At 38.6% G+C, this 25,084-nt stretch overlaps 1 protein-coding gene and 1 long non-coding RNA gene across 6 annotated transcripts in view; one reads left to right on the forward strand and one right to left on the reverse strand.

Moving 5' to 3' along the window:
- epc1a (enhancer of polycomb homolog 1 a) overlaps nucleotides 1–25,084 on the forward strand; it is a 39,739-nt gene that overhangs the window by 4,870 nt on the left and 9,785 nt on the right. For 2 of the 5 annotated variants that reach the window (XM_082151885.1, XM_082151886.1), the window contains exons 1-5: nucleotides 1–1,571; nucleotides 17,050–17,209; nucleotides 20,343–20,488; nucleotides 22,502–22,708; nucleotides 24,875–25,023. The exon at nucleotides 1–1,571 is cut by the window's left edge and continues 442 nt beyond it. In XM_082151885.1, coding sequence (XP_082008011.1) covers nucleotides 1,419–1,571; nucleotides 17,050–17,209; nucleotides 20,343–20,488; nucleotides 22,502–22,708; nucleotides 24,875–25,023 — 815 coding nt within the window. In that variant the 5' untranslated portion in view covers nucleotides 1–1,418. Of the gene's footprint in view, nucleotides 1,572–14,199; nucleotides 14,356–17,049; nucleotides 17,210–20,342; nucleotides 20,489–22,501; nucleotides 22,709–24,874; nucleotides 25,024–25,084 lie in introns of all 5 variants that reach the window. The other 3 variants (XM_082151889.1, XM_082151887.1, XM_082151888.1) reach the window with 2 other exon arrangements.
- Nucleotides 10,236–12,258, reverse strand: LOC309485240. Its single transcript, XR_014201115.1, has 2 exons — nucleotides 12,132–12,258; nucleotides 10,236–12,066 (listed from the first exon to the last, which is right to left on the reverse strand). It is a non-coding gene; the product is annotated as an uncharacterized lncRNA (long non-coding RNA).

The raw sequence follows: 25,084 nt of genomic DNA on the forward strand, positions 1-25,084 counted from the left end.
TATTAGCCTACTCAGTACAATAACTACGTCACTTTAAAATAAAGTGGAACCGACTTTTGTAGTTGTCACGTACTCTAAGTTTGCAGCCTTATGAAACTGTTGTTCTGTGAAGTGTGTTATCGATGTCATTACACCACCATGTGGCAGTTTTCTGAAAGCCATTCGAGTTTATACACTGAAGATGACGTGGCTTTAGTCTCCATTAAAAGCTATACATTGTGTTGTTTGTTTCCATTTGAACCATTATTGCTGCATTTTGTTCTTGTGTTTGTGGAAATTACTTCTTCTTTTTTTCTTGTAAAACATAATCCAGTGTTCAGCCTGTATAGTAGGCTACAATTCCTTTGCTTGACTCCATATTTTGTGTAATTTAATGTGGTGTCTGCGTGGCATGTTTTTTGGGGGGAGGACAACTTAATAGGCTTTGAATTATCTTTAAGCCTTTTTCGTAGGCTACCGTGTTTGTTGGTTTGTTAGTTTCCAGTATGCATTTATAAATAGTGAAGTCAACTTAATTTCTTTGGTTTAACTTCATTTGACCAAAAGAGGGCGCCGTCTCCTAACACAAGATAAAACTGATTGTAACATAATTGACAAAATGCACGTTTGGAACATGAACAAGCATACAGTTATTGTAAAGTTTCAAGCTAAAAGAAAACAAGTCTATGTTGAATTGTAAAGTGACAATGCATATAAATGCAACGACGGGTGTATTTTATTGCCTATCAGTTTATTTACCAAATGCACATTAATATGGCATGGATCAGTAGGCCTACTGCTAGCTAAACAGAAAAAATAAGAGTTGAAGTTATACTTAGGCTATCAGAGTTCATATTCATGAGTGCATGTGTTCATATTGGCACTAAAACTAAACATGTAACCAATACCAGTGTTCAAACAGCACATATGTATTTTAAGATATGTTATGATATCTTGTTGTGCGTTAATTGAGTTACTGTGTCGATTTAATTGGCCAGCTATGATAATTAATTCAGTTGAAGCATGTGACATAAGTGTATGACATTGTGTAGCCCATTGTTTGGATGGTTAATAAAGCCCCTCAATAATATCTGATACTGGTCTAGCCTATACGTATAATATGTGTGCGCGTGCACATGTTTCGTGACCGCGCTCGCGTGCACGAGCCGTGCGGGAATGGCTGAGGTGCGCGTTCACGGGAGTTTGTGAGGGAGGAGGGAAGAACGCAATCGGCTGAGGAGTTTTTAATGTCCGCCATGTTGTGAATGGCGCACTGAGGCAGCGAGAGAAAACACACACACCCGCCTCTGCTTTTCCTCGCTGGATCTCTTCTATTCCATTATTTTTTCTCATTCTCCAACTCCATCCACCCTCCTCCATGAGATCTGTGACGGTTTTATGGGTGATTGTGAGGGGATCGGATAGATTTATAGAGTAAAATGAGTAAACTGTCGTTCAGGGCGCGGGCGCTGGACGCTCTCAAACCGCTGCCCATCTACCGCTGCGAGGATCTGCCCGACCTGCACGAGTACGCGTCCATCAACCGCGCCGTGCCGCAGATGCCCACAGGCATGGAGAAGGACGAGGAATCGGTACGATTTTAACCATGCAACTTCCGATTTTCTGCGATACAAACTTGTTTTTTTTTTCTGTCAGTCTGCGCAGGTTTGGATGCAACAAAATGGCCGACTGTTTGTGAAGCGTTTTACACGGTGTTTTGGACCCGTTTTGCAGTTTGCACCGAATTTAAAGTGTGGTTTATACAGTTGGATTTATTTGATGGCTATTTGCGGTGTGAAAGTAGGGTTGTGTCAATCCGTTCGGACCCGAATCGTGCAGCAAAACACAAAAGGAGTCATGTGACCGTGGAGGTACCGACATTTTGTTGGATTTTTTTCCTGTAGTGGCGACACGCGGCAGCCAGAGGGCGGGCATTCCCGCTGTCATGGGAAATCTGGAAAAATCAGCGAATTTGAAAGCGATAATTTGGTTTAAAAAAAATTAAATTCTGTAATTTACTCGCCTTCATGTTGTTGTTCCAATTCTTTGTGACTTAATTGCTTCTTTGGGAAGCCCAGACGGGGAATATTAGGTCCTGACAGCCTCAGTCCCCATTCACTTCCATGGTTTTTCCCCCATACAGTGAAAGTGAATGGTGACTGAGGTTGTCATGTTGCCTAACGTCTCCTCTTGAGTTCTTCTAAAAGTTATATGGTTTGAACAACATGAGGCTTGAGGCTGCGTAAATACAATTTAATAAAATTTCTTATTTTGATTGAATTAGCTATCTATTTAATAATTGTCTCGTTTTTTCCACACTTGGAAAAGTCATGGGTATTTCTATGTAGAAAACTATCTAGTGATGCTTGTGAAAATATTTTTCGCCTATAAATTGCTCTTTGTGAATGCAATTTCTATACAGAAAATTCTTGAATGCATATAATCATGAATGAATGAAAAATGTATTTCGTCTAAAGATGTGGGAACCTTGGAGAGTGAGGCTGAGCCCCGAAGGCCCCTGAATGAGATTCTTTGCATTCTTATTAGGCCCCGGGGCCGCTAGCGTCACTGACTGGATTTACATGCATCTTAATCAGAATTTGGTCACAAACATATTAATGTCAGTGCCTAACCAGAATAAGGCAACATTATTGTTACTTTATCTAAAAAAAAAAAAAAGACCCCTGGCACATGCAAATATTGATCTGAATATGAGGTCATGTTGAACACCTTGCATTTTACAAACATTAAAAAAAGAAATGCCAGACATTTTCAATCTATTGCATTCTTTTGTGTATTGTAAAGGATGTTAATGAAAATTAGTGAGATCATTAAATTCCTGAGTGAGCTTCTTTAGTATTTCCAGAAGAGAATATTCTTGGTTTTTCTGATTTGCACTGGTTGGATCTGTGCATCTTTTATTAGAATAAACATCAGAAAATGATTTGCATGTAAACGTGGTCTATGACAGCGGCATGTCAAGTGTCTCTTGTACTTGCTTGATGTGGAGGTTCATAAAGAGTGGCTGTTTAATGTTTGAGGCTGTTTGGTTGTTTGGTAGGAGAAGCTTTTCTTTTTAAATTGGTTTGCACTGTTTGAAGAATTCAATTAATGCAAGATTTTTTTTTAATAGAAATACAAAATAAGCCTGAGGCCCTTGTGAAATATGGAGCATGCATTCGGGTGTCAAGAGCCTTTTCACACTTGTGCTCTTTCGTTGGAATAGAGAGGCCTGGTTTTTAAGTGTGCTTGTTTTTTAGAGGGTTATCCTGGTTCATCCTAAAATTGAAAAATTGTCATTAATTACTCTCCCTCATGTCGTTTCAAACCCATAAGACTTTCGTTCATCTTTGAAACACAAATGAAGATATTTTTAAGGAAATCTGACCGTTTTCTGTCTCTCCATTGACCGCTCCGCAACTACCACTTTGTCACTTCAAAAAGTTCCTAAGATCGTAAAACTAATCCACTTGAATTGAGCGGTTTAGTCCGAATTTTCGGAAGAGACTGGATCGCTTTAGATGATAAACAGATTGAAATTAGCCTTTTATTAACATAAGTTGTGATCAGCGAACATAAACTGAAATCTGTTTATCATATGAAGTGATTGAGTCTCTTCAGAAAATGACTAAACCGCTCAATTCATTAAACTCTTTATGAACCTGTCAAAGTGGTAGTTGCGGAGCTGTCAATAGAAGGACAGACAGCATTGTCGTGTAAATAAACAGCCAAAACGCATTTTTAGTTGTAAATTGTGTACTGTACTGTAAACATTGGTTGACACTTTTAGTTCGGGCTGTCACGATACTTGATTAAATGTTGTTCAATAAAACCATATGATTGCTTGCTTTTGATACTTTATTTGAACCAATTATTATTGCCTCCTTGTACTTTAAGCAATTTTAAAGGCTATTGTTTGCTTGGGTCTATTTTTTACTACCACAAAAAAAAAAAAAAAAAAAGATTACTTATTTTGTTTAATCGCCAAAATAATCGTTAATGAGTGACAGCCCTAGTTTGAAGTGTGCATTTTCTCTACGAGTCAATTTACAGCCTAACCTTAATACCGGTGGTCTGGGTGACCTGGCTCTGATTTTCAACAAGCCCTGGTGATTCTTGGGATAACAATTGAGAACCAGTTTAGTTTTGTTTCGTTTTACCATTTGTTGTATGTTGGTGGAGGCGTGCAGGCTCTCTTATTACTATGGGGGATATTTTATGTCAGTTTTAAGCCGTTTCAAATCTTGTGACGACAATCTCTCTGACAGCAATCGACTGTAGGACGCGTCTAACTGGTTAAAGCTCTGACTTACGGATTGTTTGGAATGTGAGTGGGTTTCTCCCAACGGTTAGGAAATGTTTTGTTATCCATAAAGGCTGGATTAATCTGATTTACTGTCTGTTTAGTTCTCTAGCTGTTGTGTCAGGGGGTCACAAGTTTTTACAACTCCCCGAAGATGTTTTTCAAGCACTGACACAAACTTTGTCAGAATATGTTTTGTTCAGTTTTATGGCTTTTATTTGTGTATCGGACACACATTTGTTCATCATTTTAATGCCCAAACCACCATTTTTAGTGGATTTACTGTGAATACTGGGAGGTGATATTAAGTGCAAGAACTTTCTTTCTGAACAGCGTGGGAACTCTCTGAGACCATAAATAACTCTATAATTGTGCTTTCATTAGCGTGTGCTTGACTGTGTGCTCTGATAGGCTGCTTTTTCAAAGGTTACCAAGTAGCTAGTTTGCAATAGTTGAGCTCCCTTTGAACCTCTATAAGCATTCGGTACAAAAATATATTTTAAATGTCATATAATTATTGTTGTTCGGGCTCCTTATCAAGAGAAAGGGTCTGAAATGATTAGAAAAAATAGCAGCTCATGCATCACTTAATCAATACCATAATATCTTTATATAAGAATGTATCCTCACAGTTATCCGTTGCTCATTTGACCACTTCTGGAACAGGTGTAGCCACCTACAAAGGTGTAGTTTGTTTCTAGAAACATCTTTGCGTTGACTATTCAGATGCAATTCAATTCATCAACATAGCAGCTTTGCACTCTGTTCAATCACATCCATCATTATGTGATTTTAACATTATAAATTATGTATAATGCTCTCCAGTCAGAGTTGGAAATTTAATGATATGCGGGCAAAAGGGCTCCTGATGTTTCGACAGTGCTGTTTTTGTTTTGTTTCTGAATAAATCGGGCGAATCACTGATTTACTGAGCCATTCATAAAAAGTAATTTGCTTTGTTCCTGAATGAAGCAGTCGTTTTTAACGAATTTAAGGATTCAGTGACTCAATCATTAACACTGGCGGCTTTAGTTTACCATCTATAACACTGGCGGCTTTAGTTTACCATCTAAAAGTAGGCCTATTTCATTTTATTTTTTATTTTCTTATTTTATATTTATTCTCATAAGATAGCAGTGCAAATGCATTAATACGACATCTAAATGTCACTTTTTGTCAGATTTTTAAAATAGTTTACTCTGATTTCATTTGATTGGTAACAATAGCCAGTTACTCATTCTCATTAATGAAGTATTCAGAGGAAAATTTGGTCTGTTTTCATTTAGCCTACATCTATGCATTAATGAAAGTAGTGCTGGGCGGTATGACCAAAAATCCACATCACGGTATTTTTCTAAATTACACCGGTTTCACGGTATATGAGGTTTTTTTCCCCGTTTTTTTTCAAGCATGACTGGGTGTAAAACCCATTTTGCACTGAGTGAGAGAGGAAATACTGCAGTAGATCGGCTTAGAATGCCCTATTTTACTGTCATGAGTGAATATTGTAGAAAAAAATACTAGTATTAATACAGGTTTGCAAGGCTGTTTACAAAGAGGTGCCAGCAGGAGGCGCTTTAGGAGCGGCAGAAATAGCGGTATCCCCGGTAACGGCTGTACACAAAGCAGCAATGCTCATAAACGCTGCTTTATCAGGAAAGATAAAGAAAGATTCAATAACAAAGAAACTTTTCTAAAGACCGTCAGTTCACTTCAGATTAGGGCTGGGCGGTATGACGATATATATCGTTACCACGGTATAAAATGTCTATCGTTAGAGATTTTGCTATATCGGGTATATCGCGGTATGCATTAGCACTATTGACACCTCAGAGTGATGAAATACATGAATGAGAGTTTAAACAGTGGGACGTGCTTGATGTTAAAAAGAGTTAGGCTATACAACTCTGAAAAGGATGACTGGCACACTGCTTTAGTGCGCACACAGAAAGCTGCCTCTCTCAGGTGGCGATCACGAATTCAGTTCTCTTTCACGTCTTATTGCGCTTGAATGATCGAATACGCACGCAATTATGTAAAAATGCCCGTCGTGTGGCATATTCATGTAAACACAGCTGGTTATGTCTCAAGGAAAGTAAACGGTTGGGTGTAAACCGGATGTGTATCAGTATTATGGATCTGTGCGTTTGGTCTTAAAGGGACAGCAGCCTAATAAACCTACCGCTCTGTGTCATTAATGTGAATCAAACTAAAGAGAATATAACTTACTGCTCTTGACTCAATAATTAGTTTTTAGCTTTAAGAATATATGCACTTCACAAGAGTCCGCACACTCCACAAAAGACGAAGAAATGTCAAAAAGCGAGATCATTTCCAGTGCTTTTACTGAGAAAAAAATAAAAAAGGGCAAACGTTTCGGTCACATGCGACCTTTCTCAATAAATTATTATGATTATTACATTTCTGTACTTATTCTAACTGCATGTTAAATAAACCAATTTATCTTAAAAATGTAATTAGTTTAACTCATATTTTTGTTATATTGTATTTTCCTATTATTTGTAATTTGCTTATTTTTAATAACAGAAATTAGATAGCACAAAATAGCTATATCATGATATAGGCCTATATCCGGTATCGTGAATTAAATTTCTCACATCGTGAAATAAGAATTTGGTCATATCGCCCAACCCTACTTCAGATACATTCATATAAAAACACCCGCGCCGCGTTTTGATTTTGAAACGTGCAGTGCTCATGTTTATTCAACGATGTCATTGTCAATGCCAACCACAAATAGATTTTCCAAAAGGCTGTGTTGATATTGTGAACCAATGTATGGGAAACACTGTAATATAATTTGACAGCTATCAATTATAGTTTAACCTATCCATCTTCAAAGTCACGCTTAGTAACGCGTGCATCACCACAGTGCAACTGTGAAAAAGGACCGCGCCTCGTTCCAATCGTTATTAAAGCGACATACAACGGCATTGCGGTATTTAAAAAATTCATATCGTAACAAAAATAAACACTGGTATCCGGTATGAACCGGTACACCGCCCAGCACTATATGAAAGTTTGGTTTTTCATTTGTAGATTTGAATTATAAATTAACACAATACTGCATGGTATCACGATACAACTTCAGCTGGTTAAGAATTGTAAGACATTTTTATGGTATTGTGACAACCCTACAAATAATAGGAAAAAATACAATATAAGAAATGAAATAGTGCATACATTTTTTTCAGATACAGAAATGTACTGTAACAGTAGCATTTAGCACTTTCACCTTAATTAAATATATAGCTGATTCTTATTAAAGCTACTGAAGTTATTCAGTCAAGTGCAGTGAGTGTTTGATTAAAGGTCCCATGACATGCTACTTTTTGTAGGCTTTAATATAGTCATTAGTGGTCCCTAGTACTGTATCTGAAATCTCTTTCCAAAAATTCAGCCTCAGTGCAGAATTATAGCCACTACAAGCCAGTCCCAGAATGAGCTTCCTTCAGACAGGCCGTTTCGGTGTCTGTAGCTTTAAATACTAATAAGGAGGAGAAAGGCGGCGCAAGGTAGAGGGTGGGTGTGGCCTTGACCATCTTGCGCAACGGTAACGTGGCGTGCATGTTTACGTTGGATATTGCAATGGCACGAAGACACGCAGTCTTTCAAGCATTTCAGTTTGACCCAGAATCTGATCCAGATGGAGAAGCAACGGATGAAGAAGTTGCAACTCAGCGGCTCCAGCAGGACGTTTCCGAATGGTTAGTTTAAAATATTATGTCTGGATACGGTACTTTATTCGGATGGTTTACAGTTATCATCATGTAGCTAACGCTAACCTACTGTTGCCTTTTCATGAGAGCTGTAACGTCTGTAATTTATCTTATTACAATTACATCAAGCTCTGCGATCTTGAAATGAGGATATCGCGCGCGCCATATAACCAACAGGAAAACGGTTATCCAAATAACAAAGACGTGTACAACACTCGCGTTACAGTGTGTGTATTCACACACATAAACTGCATAGCTGCATAACTAATGTTACAGCCACATTCTACGTGTAAAATCTAGGTAACCATAAACAGTAAAGCAACACACTTATATATCATTAGTTGTCTGAGGTGTGTAGCTGAGCCAAAGAGAGTGATCCAGACTTTAGTTTCAGACGTTCAGCAAGCCCAGCTCTGTATTGACCCTTCGGTGTTCATTTGTACATCCAATTATTGAGCAATTGTTATGCTTCGCTCGCTCAAAAGCCATGATATCTCTCGTGGACAAACTAAAATCGCGCGCGCGCGTTCCTACTTCCTAGCGCATTTTCTCATGGGTGGAAAATATTCTCTGGGCGGGCAAAGCAGAGACAGGGGAGGTAACATTTCCTCCTTATGACGTCATAATCAGCGTGTATGAGCCTCCATTTTCTCAAAGGCAGAGAAAGATAGCAAAAGCTCGATTTACACCGATTGAAATTTTTTGAAACTTGGGGACCATATACAGGCTAGAGGAACTCATTTTAATGTTAAAAAACCTCAGAAAGTGAAAATTTCATGTCATGGGACCTTTAACATTAGTGACACAGACAGCAGGTTTATTAGGCGGCTGTCAGTTTAAGACTTAATGCACGGATCTAATAAACTGATACACATCCGAACTGTTTACATTCACTTACAGATACAAATGACTGTATGTAAACCTTGTGTGTATTTGACAGTTTAAGCGCAATAAGATGCAAAAGAGAACTTATTTTATTACTATGTTTGACAGGTTTTTTTAGTGTGTGTGTGCGCTTCATGTGTACACTCAGAAAATCTTATGTCAGAATGGCATGCGACATTTTTTTTAACTGGCAAAGCTTTAAAAAACAAGCAAATAATACTAAACTTTTGTGATGGTGAAAAACTGAAATGTCATGTAAGCGTAAACCTTTCGCTGTGTTGTCAAATGGGATGTGAATGTACATTGCGCTTTACAGTATGTTGGAACGCAGGCGCCAGAACTTAATGAGCACTGTAGCACGATATTACGAACGATCTCTCTTAAAAGGCAGATCGTGGAGATGTTTTTATCAATCACAGTCTAAAATCTTTATATTGCATTCCCCTAATGCACCTGAAGTGTTTGTTTGTCGAGTGTGACATGCATAAGACATCACAAATCTCTCTGAATTTCCTTTTACAATGTCATTTTGAGTGTCTCTAATTTTCTTAAAGAAAGAAGTTTATTTTTAGACTGTTTCTTTTGCTGTCATTTTGTCTTCCGAGTTATAGGAGAGAAGAGAGGCTCTATTTTGTCACCTGAAACCTCAGTGAAAGCCGCAAATTCCTCCTGCTTTGTCAACAAACATTCGTTAAATAAATGTTTTCCGCGTGCTGATGCTGGATATTCATCTGGTGTAGCTGGTTTTCTTCTAAATCTCAACTCATGTAGGCTAACCCTTGAACACAGCTAGTTTTTCTGTAGATATTGCAAATGTCTCACTTGCACATTGACCGTGTTTGTAAATCATGTCATTGTGCCATCAGGATTTTGATCAACATCCATCATGAATAACTATGATGGTACAATGACAATTATTGATTAAATGTAATTTCTCTGTGCTATCAGCACTAAACAGAATTGCAATAGAGTTAGCAATGGGTCTACACCTGCTTGAACGAACATTTATGAAATTGTCAATATTTTAGCAATTGTTTAGTGCAGATATGTGTTCGGTAGGCTTTCAAAAGAGCTAATTGTGTGCAGTCCTCTTTATTTTTCCAAGATGCGGGTTACACGTTTATTTTACGTAGCCGTGTTTGTAGCTTGTGGTGAGGTATTTTTAGTGTCTCTAGTGGCAACAAGTGGAATTGCAAAACTGCTATTTTTAATTGTCTGGGATTTTGAGCTCAGTTGGATAATCATGTAATGAATTTATTTTTATTCACATTTATTTGTCTTCATCACAGTTGCCAAGCATGATTGGTGGTTATTGTTTAGACCAGGGGTGCCCCTGCCGATCGACTGTCCTGCACAGTTCATCTCCAACCCTAATCAAACACACCTGCCTTTAATTTTCAAGTGATCCTGAAGACCTTAATTGGTTGCTTCAGGTGTGTTTGATTAGGGTTGGAGATGAACTGTGCAGGACAGTGGATCGGCAGGAGCAGGATTGGGCACTCTTGGTTTAGACTAGGCTATATTAGTAGCCTATGCAGGGCCTTGTACACTTGGCAGATGTGTCGGCTTTGGCAAATGCAACAATCCAGCAAGCCGGTTTTCCCAGAGATGATGGTTTCCTCCTTCCAGCATCATTCCGGTGTGTCGACTAGGCTAAAGGTCATGGCAGCATTCCAGACAAGTTTGACCTGCTTGTTTCTCTCTAGTTCCCTGACAGAATGCCAGGACTTTGTAAATGACTCGGCATGTTCTGTAAGATTAGCATTGTTGCTTCAAACAGCAGTCCGGGCTCAACACTAAGGATTTTTTTCTACTGTCCGGTCGGGCCAGTAGTTCAATTTGAGCATGTTTGGCGCCATCACAAAGAAAGTAATAAATACATACAAATAAAATAGGGCCAGTTATTGTTTTTGGTGTTTTTGACCCATTACCTTAAATAAAGTGACAGCAAAAACTACTAGCCTTACTCCTATATATTTCAAATATTGTTAAAGGTGCTGTATGTAATATTGACAGCTAGTGGTTCAAATGTGTACTGCAGTCCAAACTCATAATATTGGAGAGAGTTGTTTCTTCCGCCCCTCCTCAGACTCAGATTAACATTAAAAACAGAGAGTAGGAATATTAGGTTGCTGTCACATTAAGACCTAATGCATGAATCCAGTTTTTCCGTTCCATTGCGCTTTTCATTTGTTTATCAATGCAAGCACGCCAAAGACGCTGCGCTCACCACGCATCTTTTGCAGCATCTCGTGCATGAAACGGCATTCTATTTACGTGGTGTATTTAAATGTGTAAACAGTGATCAAATAAATGAGCATATGCCTAAGTAAAAAAGCCCCGCCACCCCCAACGATAGTGTGTATCAGTGTTCTGCTGATAATAGGACGATTTGGCTATATGTGTCATTGCCATTTAAATTGTATTACGTCTGTCTATGCATTATTTCTGTCATCCTGCACTCTAGATATCGGCGTCAGACATGAAAAAGCCCCATGCTAGTATGCAATATGCTTATGTCATAATGTGGTTCTTTTGAAGCAAAATAAGTTCTGATCCTGGATCAGCCAGGCCAACAGCAGGTCACCGTGCATGATGATTCGATGATCCTGGTCTTGTGGATTTGGGCTTTACGCTCCATTGTCTTTAGATTGAAGTAATGGTGTTAAGGCAGGGTGATATGATGTTGTATAATATGCAATGGTAGCAATGTGTCAGTCAGTAGGTTCTGCTCTACAGTGAGTTAATACTAGGGGTGTAACGGTTCTCTGTAAAAAATCAAACTGTTCCGGTCTCCACACACTCTTCGGCACACACTTGCACTGCGGTTAATCTGAAATCAGACAACGCTTAAGTTTTGTTGAAAATAACGTGTAAAACAGTTCCGCTAATACATGTTTCTGTCAATTGAAACGCATTTTGGCTTCCCAATACACTTATAACACAGGACATCACAGTCACTCTTTGTAAACTTTGTTCAATGCGAGTGCCATATGCTCAAACATGACCAGTCATTTACACCGTCATCTCCTGGGTGTTGATAGTGCTGCTGACACCTGAACAGCACGCATTGCAATCTGTGTTTGAACAAACTCATTTGCGCTTGTTTTTAAGCCTTGCCATTTTAAACATTCAAGCCCAAGAAGACGTGAATGAGAACTTGTGAGAAGATTTGTGTGTGTGCACTTATCCGAAGCGTGCACACGGAAAGCCGCATCTCAGACAGCGCGCAATTATAGTGAGTTCTCTTTCCAGTCTTGCGCTTGAACATCAGTGAGCCAGTAAGCATGCAGCATGATTGGCTGTGGCGAGATATCAAGGAAAAACACAATTTTACGCCGGTTATGCCCAGAGACGGGGCTCATACCACACGTGAGGCTGTAGTGTGTAAGCGTCCCATTCCCCATATGGCGCTTTTCCACTGCATGGTACGGCTCGGTACGGTTCGGCTCGGCGCGGAACGGTTCGGCTCGCTTCGCTTTTCCACTGCGTGGTACGACTCGGCTCGGTACGGCACTGTTCGGTTCGCTTTAGCTCGGTTGATTTTCCACTGCAGTTAGTACCGCTTCAAAGTGGGTGGGACTGATCGTTATAGTTGCCGTCTCTACTGCCATGACATCATCATATTAAATGCGAATTTTTCATTCCGTGTTTCCCCATCCGCTCCTCTGCAACCAACGAGAGGAACGTTGACTGCACCTCATCCACTGACCACGATTCAGCCATTTATTTTTTGAAGTTTATACTTTTTTTTTTTTTTTTTTGCAAATACTTTTAAAACAGGTGCTACAGCTTTGGCTGTTGTCTACTGGCTATTTAAATCTAGCGGGTTTAGTGTCTCGTGTCGTAAATACAATGACGCTGGTAGTGATGATTCTATCTGACCAATCAGTGATCTGCAGTGTTTTCACGTCACATTTTAGTATCGGTACGGTACGCTTGGAACCTCAACAGAGGTGGTACCATTTAAAGCGAGCCGTACCGTACCGTACCATGCAGTGGAAATGCGCCATAAGTGAGCCGTACTGAACCGAGCCGTACCGTACCATGCAGTGGAAACGCGCCAAAGCGTGCCGTACCGAACCGAGCCGTACCGTACCATGCAGTGGAAAAGCGCCAATAGATGGAAAAGATGTGGAAAAGATAAAAGATGTGGCTACATTTCACCAGGCTCGATGCCAACAGTGTGCGATGCAATATTTGCAACAATATGAGTCTTTGAGTCTGTAAAAAAAGTCAACAAACGGAAAAAATAAAACCAAAGTTTTTTTTAGGTTATATATAATGTAGGCTAATCTTGTTAAAATGGATTTCATAAAATTGGTATCGGGAAAAAGTATCGTTCAGGAACCGGTATCGATATTGTAGTGTTTTTAACGATACCTAGCCCTACTCCTGTCATATTTTGGATCAGTGCGTTATGTCTTAAAGTGACATCAGCCTAATATTTCTGCTATACATTATCAGTATATTGTATCAGTGTGTTATGTCTTAAAGTGACAGCAGCCTAATATTCCTGCTGTCTGTGCTTTTAATGTTAATCCACCAAGGAAATCACTCACTGCTCTTGACTGAATAGCTTTTCTAACTTTAATAAGGATTAATCTTTACCGTGAAACATGCAGTGTTATTTTACATGTGATTTACTTTATTCAATTTCTGCACCTGAAAACTGCTTTAGATGCCTGAAAAGCACTGTTTATTTTATTTGTATCTTTGCTCTATTGTATTTATTTGTGCTGTGCTTGTAGATTAGATTAGCCTATTTGTTCTTATTTTCTTTATCTTTATTTAACAGTACTTAGTCCTTTTTTTCCTGAACACAGCACCAAACCGTACCGAAACCATGACCCTTAAACTGAACTGTGAGTAATTTGAACCGTTGCACCCCTAGTTAATACCACAAAAAATCCACGGTGCGGTTAGAAAAAAAAATCAGACATGTATGGCTTCAGACATGTAATTTATAATGCATTATGTTTTGTGTTTAGAAAAAGTATTTTGTTACATAATGTGAATGTCAAGCTTCGGTCATTAAAAAAAAAAAAAAGCAAACAAGTAATTTTTTTTGTCAGCTGAACCCCTTTGACCTAAAATATTTAATTGAAACACCCCCTGAAAAGAACTACAAAATATGGCTGTCTGAATTCATAATCAGGATTTGCTCACAAGAGATCCTAGTTATAAACACTTGGAGATCGTGTTTTGGTCTCTTTCAGAGCTTTTTTTTGTATTTTATATGACCATTTTGTTCTCTCTCCCCTCATCTGTTTGTAATTATGATCCTCTAAGGTCAGTGACGGGGTCACCCTCGGCGGGGGGAGCATTTGCAATCCGAAGGTTATTCAGAGGACTGTGCCAAAGGAAGTCTGGCTTTTGTCTGGTGATAATTGCCTCCTTTCGAGAGACCTTTCAATGAGGGCTCGCAGCTGAGTCATTTAAGACGAGGTGTGTGTGTGTGTGTGTGTGTGTGTGTGTGTGTGAGAGAGAGAGAGAGAGAGAGAGCGTGAGAGAAAGAAAGTTGTGACTAATAAACTATTGAAAGTTAGTTTTTAAACTATGGCTGGCAGGAACACAATGTTAACTTTAAGTAAATGGACATTTTGTTTGCTTTCTTACTTGCTATTACGTCACCAAGTTTGTTTGAGCTCCTCTGGTGAAATGCTTCTAGGCTATCATGCGTAATGTTTTTTTATTATTATTTTATTTCCTTATGCCAAGTGTAATCATTTCAGATGAGCTCCTGGGGTGCATGACGTCAGGCGAACTGGCCAAATGATTTGGAGTATTTTTGGAGACTGTGCTCTTTTGTGTTTTGTAGAGTAGGTTTATTTTATGTTTTATGGAGCCTGTTTATGGCCTACTTATTTAAGGGAGGTTTCTGAAAACCGGTTGAGGTTATTGCATTAAAATGGTTTTGCCATTTTCTCTGAAACAACAGCTCATCTCTTTTGTGGTCTGATCTATATTACAAATTCATAGGGGAGGTAAAGAAAAGGGGGTGTAGTTTTGTTGTAATGATCAGGTTAGATGCTCAAAGACCAAACTGGCTTTGTTTTTGATGGATTCTTGCATTGCCTCTTCTGAGTCAGCACAGGTTTTTGTATAAATGGGGTTACCGGGAGAAAATTAAGGCATTACTGTGGCATGTTTGTATCATCTTTGTGGAAAAAATGATGATGTGAATTGTTTGGAATCAAGCTGGTCATGATGACAATCAAAATATTTATATGTTGAACTCTATCCAATGCTGTTTCTTAGGGGTGTAACGATATTCAAACCGAACCGACAAACCGCGATACAACAGCCACGGTTCGAACCGCGATACTCTCATGTCGAACCGAACGCGCCCCGCCCCCTGCTGCCCCGGCCCAACTCTCACATCACTTTGTCACAAAACTATTTTTTTCTTCCTTGACATTTGATTAAATAGTTATTAATGAGTACACTTTTAACAACTAATAAGAGCTGTAGTTTTACTAAATATTATTATAATATTATTTACTAAATAAAGTGCATGTCACGTGATTTGGGTGATCGATCACGCTCGAGAGTTTACATACGCACTTCAGGATGGCAACTCATATTGAGATTGAAGACCCTCCGGTCACAACCACTGACTGATACAGCAGCAACAGCAGCAGTGCTGATCACGAATCACCGACACCTGTCATCATCCAATATGATGACATATCACAGCATTTTTTAATCATCGTTTTGAGACAAATCATTGTTTGTTTTGCGAACATAATCCTCTGCCGTCTGGTCGCTTCCGCTTCAAGCCGGACTCGTCTCGCGCTAACGGTAATTCCTTTTCACTGTCCACGTTTTGATTTCGGCAAATCAATTTTAGCGAATGCAAACAACGTGATTATTGTTCATGAGTCCAACATCCAGCCACGCAAGAAAACATGTAATCTACCTGAGGGAATAATATGCTCACAAAACATTTCTGATTATTATTAATGTTTAAGACTGGTTTGTTTTTCCCCCCCCTGGATTCTATGAAGAATGTAGAGATCATAAGATATTTATTTGAAATAGAAAGCTTGTGTAACACTATAAATGTAGGCTACTGTCACTTTTGATTAACGTAATGCATCCTTGCTGAATAAAAGTAGGCAATTACTTTCTTTAATTTCTTTCCCCCAAAAAATTATCTTACAAACCTCAAACTTTTGAACTGTAGGCCTATGTATAATGTTAAAAAAGCTTTCTATTTCAGATAAATGCTGTTATTTTGAATGGTGGTTTGTTTGTAATGTGACATTTTGTTTGTATGACTTTACAATAATTTTTTGAATTAAATTGTACATAAATAGGTTAAGCAATACAAATGTGTTTGTCTGATAACCTTTTAAACATATACTTAACTGTCTGCAGACAATGAAATGATGTACATTGTGCGATGCAGTACAAATATTTTGAGTGTCCCTTGTTTTCCTATAAAGAACCACGATTGTCCCGCATTTTACTTTTCTGAAGTTGGCAACCCTACTCAGGTGTGCAGTTTATTTCTGACTAGTCAGTGGAGGCATTTATTTCATTTTAGTTAACTCAGGTGTGCTAAGTGCTCTAAAGAAAGGCTGAAGCCACTGTATAAAGTTCAGTTAATAAAGTTAAAGTTAATCTAGCGTTATTATTGCTGGTGCCCTGCCATGAACCCTGCCCCCACAGCAAACAGAACCGAACCGAACCGAACCGTGGCTCCAAAACCGTGATATGAACCGAACCGTGGCATTGGTGTATCGTTACACCCCTACTGTTTCTGCATATTGTCAACTGTTTTGTAAATATCTTTGGCAAATGGCAATGTTGTTCTGCAATACGTAACCGCTAATGACGTTCTGTTCGAAACGATTTGTTCTTTTGATTTGAGTCTTTAATGATTAATTCGGTACAGTTTGAAAAATGTTTATAAACAACCGTTTAGAATCTGAATATTGTGGTTCATTTTTCTTTCTTTTTTTATGATAACTTTCGAATGGATTCGCTAAAATGAATCGGACTTTACAATGCGACAAAATAGTCTTTTGTACAATTATTTATTTTTATTTTTATTTTTTTTGGTTCAATATGATCCTCTACTTTGTGAATGGGAATGTTTACTGAAGCATATGTCTCTGTTTACGGTTGCCATAGGAACACCATCTCCAGAGGGCGATTTCCGCCCAGCAGGTGTACGGAGAAAAGAGGGATAACATGGTGATTCCTGTCCCAGAGGCCGAGAGCAACATCGCCTACTATGACTCGCTTTACCCCGGAGACTTCAAGATGCCAAAGCAGCTCATTCACTTACAGCGTGAGTACACAAATGTAAATGAGCATAAACAAATTAAGAGAGTATTTCTTTAACCCTTTTAAACCGACTTGAGAGAACTTTCTGCTCTTGTGTTTATTCCGTGCACTGTCAAGTGCTTCATCAGATTTGTTGTGTTGCCGGTCTTGGCAGCAATTATATTGTTCACGTGTGAGCCACGTCTCTGGGCATAACCGGCGTAAACTAGTGTTTTTCCTTTATTTTGCCACAGCCAATCATGCGGCATTGGTTCGAAATATGGTACCGAACGACACAACATTTTTTGATACTTGATTGTATCGAGGCATTTCGGTCGGTGCCTAAAAAGCATCGAATTCAGTACAGCCAGCCCTATTGATGAGTCACGGCTGGAATACACTTCATGACTTATGCTCAGATTTTTTGCCCTGATTTGCATGCAACAGTCTGGTGTTACACTTTAAAGTAGATCAAATCCTAGTTTAATATTTGCCAAACAATACTGAATTCAAATGTTAACTTTAATATTTGCCAACTTCTTTAAAATAGAAATGCTACAGCCACTGTAATTTCTTGAATAAGAAAATGTGGACATCAAAACATGCAAACTTTAGACTTTTGAAATCGTGATGAACGGTTTGCATGTTTAGAAACGTATAATGATGTATTCTCCTGTGTTGCCGTAGGTTTATAAATGATTCACTTTACAAATCTGATAAAATGGCACACATTGTGTTCCCAGATGAATGTTATAAGCAACCCAAACACACAGCATATGCAGAGATGGAGTTTGAGACGCGCTTCACGCATGTGAAGAAGTTCATGTGGAGCAGCATCTGTGAACTGAGACACAACCTACACGCATGCAAATAAATTAAGCACTCAATAACATTATCTATGCTGTAGTATGTAATGGTTTTAATACATTGTGCAGCCTTAGAAAACGGTCTAATAATGCGGTTCATGGATTCTCGTCAGTGGAATGCGCCACTTCCGGTGTTTTGCCGGTTACTCGGCACGGGTAAATTGCAATCGAGGATTGTTTTTTAAAATTGAGTACTCTAATTTAATCGAGGAGACGTGACAGCCCTAGTTTTATTGTAACTTAGGCTAGTACTTCCCAGTAAATGATTTGTTGATATAGGCTGCTTAATGTGTGGCATGTTCTTAGATACCTCTTAGTCTGGTTTTGTTTGAATAGGTTCGCTGTGTGGGGTAGTTAATATTTAACTGGCATAACTTAATTTCTTGGCTGTTTCGTCTATCGTGTGTGTGTGTGTGTGTGTGTGTGTGTGTGTGTGTGTGTGTGTGTGTGTGTGTGTGTGTGTGTGTGTGTAGTGGGTAGATGGAGTGACTGGTTGAGTTTAAGTGAGTTTGGCGGCCCCTGGGGTGTCTGTAATAGGAGCAGGAGGTGTCCTGCTGTCAAAGAGTGTCTGAGCACACGCTCTCACACACACCAGACAAGAAGGGGGAGGGAAAGTGGAAGTGAGGATGAGGCACTGGGAACACTGTTCAGATGGGGAAGTGTGTTTAAGAGACATCTCTTGGGTTTTCTGACTTTTCAGACACAGTCTGGTCCATACTGGAGCTTAAGTTGGGCAAAGTCGTATGTGCCATTTAGGAGCCAGTAAATCTGAAATCGATGCTACCATAATAATAGACTATCGTGCAACAAAGTGGTAGCCCATAGAGAAATTAGTCTGTGAAAGGTAGTACAGAAGATAGGGATGATCCGGTCAGGATTTTTTCAGCCGATAGGACTACCAATTTCATGATTTTAATGCCGATTCCCGATCATTCACGCTTTATTTAAATGGATAGTTCACTCAAAATTGAAAATTGTCATTTTCTCACCCTTAAGTTGTTTCAAATCATTCTGTATTATTTTTTCTTCTGCTGAAGACAAAGATATTTTGAATGTAGGAAACCAAACAGTTGATGGACCCCATTGACTTACTCGTACCGGTTGAATGTTGAAGTGTTGTACAGTAAAAGTCGTGATATTGTACCTAAACTTTTTTGTCTGGCTTAGTAATATGTATAGGTTAGTTGAGTGGAGTAGTCAAAAACTGTTCGTTTCAAAATCCTGCTCCTTTGAATATTAAACGCATGTTCCCTCATGCTCTTTTAAACTGGCTATTTTGGCTAGTGCTTGCAATTTATCTGTGCAAAAGGCTTCCGATGATGTGTAGATGTAAACGAAACAAAATTGCACCTTGATGAAACCTTCAAAGAATAAAAAAGTGGCCATATTGCCAGACCCGAGGAACATTCAAAACATAAACGAACTAGGGATGCACCGAAATGAAAATTCTGGATGCACTTGGCCGAAACCAGAAATTACTTTAAGATAATTATAAATTTCTTATCTTTGTATAAGTTTATTATTATTATTATTATTAGACTTTTTAATTAAATGCAATAAAAAAAGTGTGGTTATTTTATTGGCTTGTTTTTTAAATTCAGATTCAGTCAAATTAAAGTAGCATAGCCCTATATTAAAATAATATTAAATATCAATTCATTGTTATATGCAACAGACTCGGATAACAGATTTATTTTTTGACTAATTATCAAAATAAAGTATAGTCCTAGAAAACTATTATTGTCAGAGCATTTGAGCAGATGGCAGGGAGTGGATCAGTGAACGAGAAGGTAGCGTCATTTTAGGAGCATTGCCCGGCACGGCTATACCATGTTACAGCACAGTAGGGCTATTGCAGAGAAGTCTACTACAGAGAAAATTCATATTGGCACGTTATTTGAGCGGACTTTGCTTTTCCGGTGAGCGTGATCAGAACATGAGTGGAGGCGCACAGTACACACACGGAGCATAACATTGAGCAGAGAGCACAGCGCGCCCACACACGGAACGGAGAGCGCGGTGCACACAGAGAGGAAAAGTGGAGCCGCTCATGAAAATATGCTTTGCGAGAGTGTGAAACCTGATCACCGAACACTGAGGGGCGGGGCGGCATATCTTTGGCTTATATTTTCGGCTTTTTTTTCTCTTTCGGACTAAAAAGAGAATTTTCGGCAGACGAAATTTCGGTGCGTCCCTTAAACGAACAAGACTTTTAAACATAAAGCTAAAATCAGAAAGGAGACTGAAGCTTTGAGCTTGAGCTTGTTTAACCTCCAGTGTCTCTCTCCACAGCTTTCAGTCTGGATACGGAGCAGCCGGACTACGATTTGGACTCGGAGGATGATGCTTTTGTGAATAAGCTGAAAAAGAAGCTGGAGGTGGAGGCCCTGCAGTTCGAGGAGATGATTGACAGATTAGAGAAAGGCAGCGGACAGCAGGTTATTAAAAAGATTCACCCCTTATAATGTGAACTGCATATAAAAATAATATAAAAACCTTGGGGATTTCAGACAGTGACGCACAACTTTAAATTAAAAGCTGAATTGATTCTGTTAAACCTTTCTGTCTGAATTCTGGATGTCTGTGTGGAATGCTTAAACTAAAAGTCCAAATAGAAGTAGAACATTTAAAAGATGAACAGCTGTTAGCTAATGCTGATAGTCTTAAAATATATATTGTGTTATTAAAGGGGTCCTATTATGATTTTTCACTTTTTTCAACTTTAGGTAGTGTATAATGTTGCTGTTTGAGCATTAAAAAGGTCTGCAAGGTTACAAAGCTCAATGTCCACGCCAAAGGGAGACATTTTATTTATCACAATCCACTTTCCAAGAACTACAACGTGATTTTCCCAGGCTTTATGAAGTCATAATGTTCCTTATTTAAATAATCCCCGCCCACGGAATACGCAGAAAAGCGGGCGAGACCTGGATGAGCTGCTGCTATGTCAGAGACGCTGTTTTTTCCACAACTCATTTGTTTGACCTTCCTAAGGCTGACAAACTTAGAATGTGTAAAAAAAATTAAACACTGTTCCTCAACATTATAATCTCGATGTTTGTTTATCATTTTAAAAAGAACAGCTTCCAGAAACACGATGCAGGCTACACACACAAGCTTCTCCTGAAATGGAGGAGTTTCTACTTTGTCGTGAAAATCTAAGTTGCGTTTTAAGTTCCAATTATAAGTTTTAGTGTTTAGTATATCTTTTGTAAGGCTGGCTGTTCACTGTCCCTTAGAAAATTAACCATGTTTTTGTGATCGTTACTGTTTGTATAAACCATAGTTTTACAAATATCATGATTAAATGGTGGATAGCATCGTACCTATAATGTACAAGAAAAACATACCACTCTGAAACGTCCTGTGAAATCCGTGCTTGCAAACTCCTTGCATGAAATCCGTTCTGGATGTTCCTCTTGTTTTTTAACATTGTCAGGGTCTGAATCTGGTTTGAAATTGCCCCCATCCTTTATATTTACACTAGAGCAGAACTTGCATTCATGGAGGGGTGGAACATTTCTTGAACACTCGCTAAGCACTGCCAATCACAACACACTGGGCCAGCTAACAATCACAGCACATTTTATATTTTAGAAGGAGGGGCTTCATCGAAACCAGAACTAAACACTGCGTTTGGGACAGACTGGGGAGAGAAGTGCTGTAATAGTGTAAAATATGTGACTTTGTTAAAGAGCATAATAGGACCCCTTTAACTTTTTTCCCAGAATTTCTTTTTTGTTCAGCACAGATGAATTAAATTGATCCAGTGACATTTACACTATTACAAAAGATTTATATTTCAAATAAATGCTGTTCTTTTGAACTTTCTATACAACAAAGAATCCTGAAAGGTTTTCATAAATATTAAAGGGATTGTTCACCCAAAAATTTAAATTGTCATGTACTCACCCTTATGTTGTTCCAAACCTTTGAGTTTCTTTTTTCTGTTGAACACACAAGATGATATTGGAATGTCGGTAACCAGACAGTTGACGGTAGCCATTGACTTTCGTAGTACGGAGGAAAAAAAATACTATGGAAGTCAATGGCTACCGTCAACAGTCTGATTACCAACATTCTTCAAAATATCTTATTTTGTGTTCAACAGAAGAAAAACTCAGGTTTCATAATGTTTCTTGAGCAGCAAATCGGCATATTAGAATGATTTCTAACGGATCATGTGACACTGAAGACTGGAGTAATGATGCTGAAAATTCAGCTTTGCATCACAGGAATAAATTACACTTATAATATATTCAAATAGAAAACCAATTATTGCAATGGTAATGCACAGTATTACTGTTTTTACTTAGTCTTACTAACCCAAAACTTATGAACTATAGTGTATATTTATTTATATTGGTCTGTTATATTTATTAGTTTAATCTTTGTATTTTTATATATTGTTTTATTATTATTATTATTAATTAAATTTTTCTGTACCACAGCTGGTGACCCTACAGGAAGCAAAGCTTTTACTGAAGGAAGATGACGATCTGATCAGGGAGGTGTTTGAGTACTGGAGCAGAAAGAGGAAACTGTGTAAAAATGGATCCCTCATCCCAACTATCAAGCAGGAAAGGCGGGACGGATCCAGTACCAGTGACCCCTACGTGGCCTTCAGGCGCAGGACCGAGAAGATGCAGACGAGAAAGGTGAGCGAATCCTAGTCAGAGCTGTGGTCCTATCGATGTTTTATTCTCAATCCTTTAATGCTGATCCTCTAACGGACTGGACAGATGAAAGCAACTCAATACTCAAGTCACTTTGATCGATCCGTATTTGTCACTTTAGTTTTTTCCTTGAAGTCCACACAGTTTTGTAAGTACAACATCTAATAACTGGTCAATGCTAGACAGCCATGTGAGGTGAACTGAAGACTGAGCCTGTTGTAAATGTTTAGTATGCTTTTATAGTACAGTAGAGTGTTCCAGACAGCCTTTTAATATCATGCTTAATTTTATTGCATGCTTTTTAAATGACAATGGATAGCATTTAATGCATTTACAAACGTTCTTGTTTTATAAAGCTAAAGCTCTGCGAGCTCTTTATCTTTTTGAAGGCTGTCTCGTAATGACTTGCAGGAGTTTGCCTTAAACAATCAGGCATTTGATCATCCTTGTGTGTGGTCTTTTCTCCTCACCAAAGTTTGGCATTATTTGTTGACTGAGTTTTGAGCATCACTAAAAAAAAAAAAAAAAGATTCTTACATGGTGACAATAGCAGTTTTTTTAGTATGGCATTGAAGTTTTAAAATGTGTGCATGTATTTTATAAATTAGTAATCTCCAGGAAAAAGTTGATAGATGTCTTGTTTTACTTTCTTTTTTTTTTAACTGCTTGAATAATTGAAACTGCCAACCGCTTTTTACTTGATTCATATCTTTTTCATTTATGTCCTTGTTCTATTGTTTTGCTTTCTTTATTTTATTACTGACTGTTCACCAGAATAATTGCTTAAAACAGGAGTTGTGCTCAACACACCCTTTTACACACCTGGTCACTTCATGCGTTCGATGCGTGTAAAATCTGATCGCTCAAACCCCTTCATGAGGTGGTTTGAGACTCATTCCAATCGAAACTGGATCGAACTTTTGAAGGCACATATGTGACCCTGGACCACAAAACCAGTCAACAGGTCACAATTTTGAAATTGTGATTTATGCATAATATGAAAGCTGAATAAATAAGCTATCCATTGATGTATGGTTTGTTAGGATAGGACAATACTTGGCCGATATACAACTATTTGAAAATCTGGAATCTGAGGGTGCAAAAAAATCAAAACATTGAGAAAATCTCCTTTTAAAGTTGTCCATTTATGTTCGAGATTGTGCTGCATTCACTCACAAAAATAAATGTTTTATATATTTACGGTAGGAAATTTACAAAACATCTTCATGGAACATGATCTTTACTTAATATCCTAATGATTTTCGGCATAAAATAAAAATCGATAAAATTTTGACCCATAAAATGTATTGTTGGCTATTGCTACAAATACACCCGTGCGACTTGTGACTGGTTTTGTGATCCAGGGTCACATATGTGAATTGTACTCCTCCCAAAATGGTAAAAAAGTAAATGTGTGAGAGCGTGTACCACGCCTGGTACTGTAACACACATTAGAGATGCGCGGTTACAGCCGCGGATAAACCGCGGATCGGGCGGATGACTTGACGAAAAATAATATTTTAATTAAATTCGGGCGGGTGGCGGGCGGTTGAACCAATCCAATGAAAAATATATGTATACACCAATCAGCGGATGGCGGGCGGGTGCGGTTTTGAAAATTGGTCAAAAACGTTGGTGCGGATGGATGGCGGACGGATGATGAGTTTTGTGATGCGGTTGCAGATGAAATAATAGCCCATCCGCGCATCTCTAACACACATCGCATTCGCCACAAATTTGGCCCGTTGCAGATGAGTGGCTGACTCTCTCGTCATTAAGCCGACGCGCATTACTGCCACAAATGAAACTGAAAATTTGGCATCAGATCCTGAAGCTCAACAGGGTCATCTTCATTAAAGGTAGCGAGACTAAATATTCCGATCAGTAAAAATTCATGACGTGACCAGGTGTAAACGGGCCCATTATTTTTCTGTGCTATTGAAATTGATGTAAAGAATAGTGAAATTTCATTTGTATTGGTATCAACGACAGTAATTTTGACAATTTTGATTGTCGCAACTTCAATTCGACATAAATCAAAGGTTGAAGTATTATAAATCAGTGACTTCAGTTTCTATGTGTTCTCATGCCTCTAAATAGTAGTTGTTAATATGAAGTGTACTAATTTTTCGCGTCACGACTCCCCAGAACCGTAAGAATGACGAGGCGTCTTATGAGAAGATGCTCAAATTAAGAAGGGACCTAAGTCGAGCCGTCACCATCTTGGAGATGATCAAGAAGCGAGAAAAGAGCAAACGAGAACTGCTTCACCTCACATTGGAGGTTGTGGAAAAGAGGTACATAGACAAACTCTCAGAGCTGCTAAAGTATGTGTTTGTTATGATGAATGTACATGAT

Source organism: Leuciscus leuciscus, assembly GCF_965113295.1.
Source record: "Leuciscus leuciscus genome assembly, chromosome: 21".
In the NCBI taxonomy this organism is placed as follows: domain Eukaryota; kingdom Metazoa; phylum Chordata; class Actinopteri; order Cypriniformes; family Leuciscidae; genus Leuciscus; species Leuciscus leuciscus.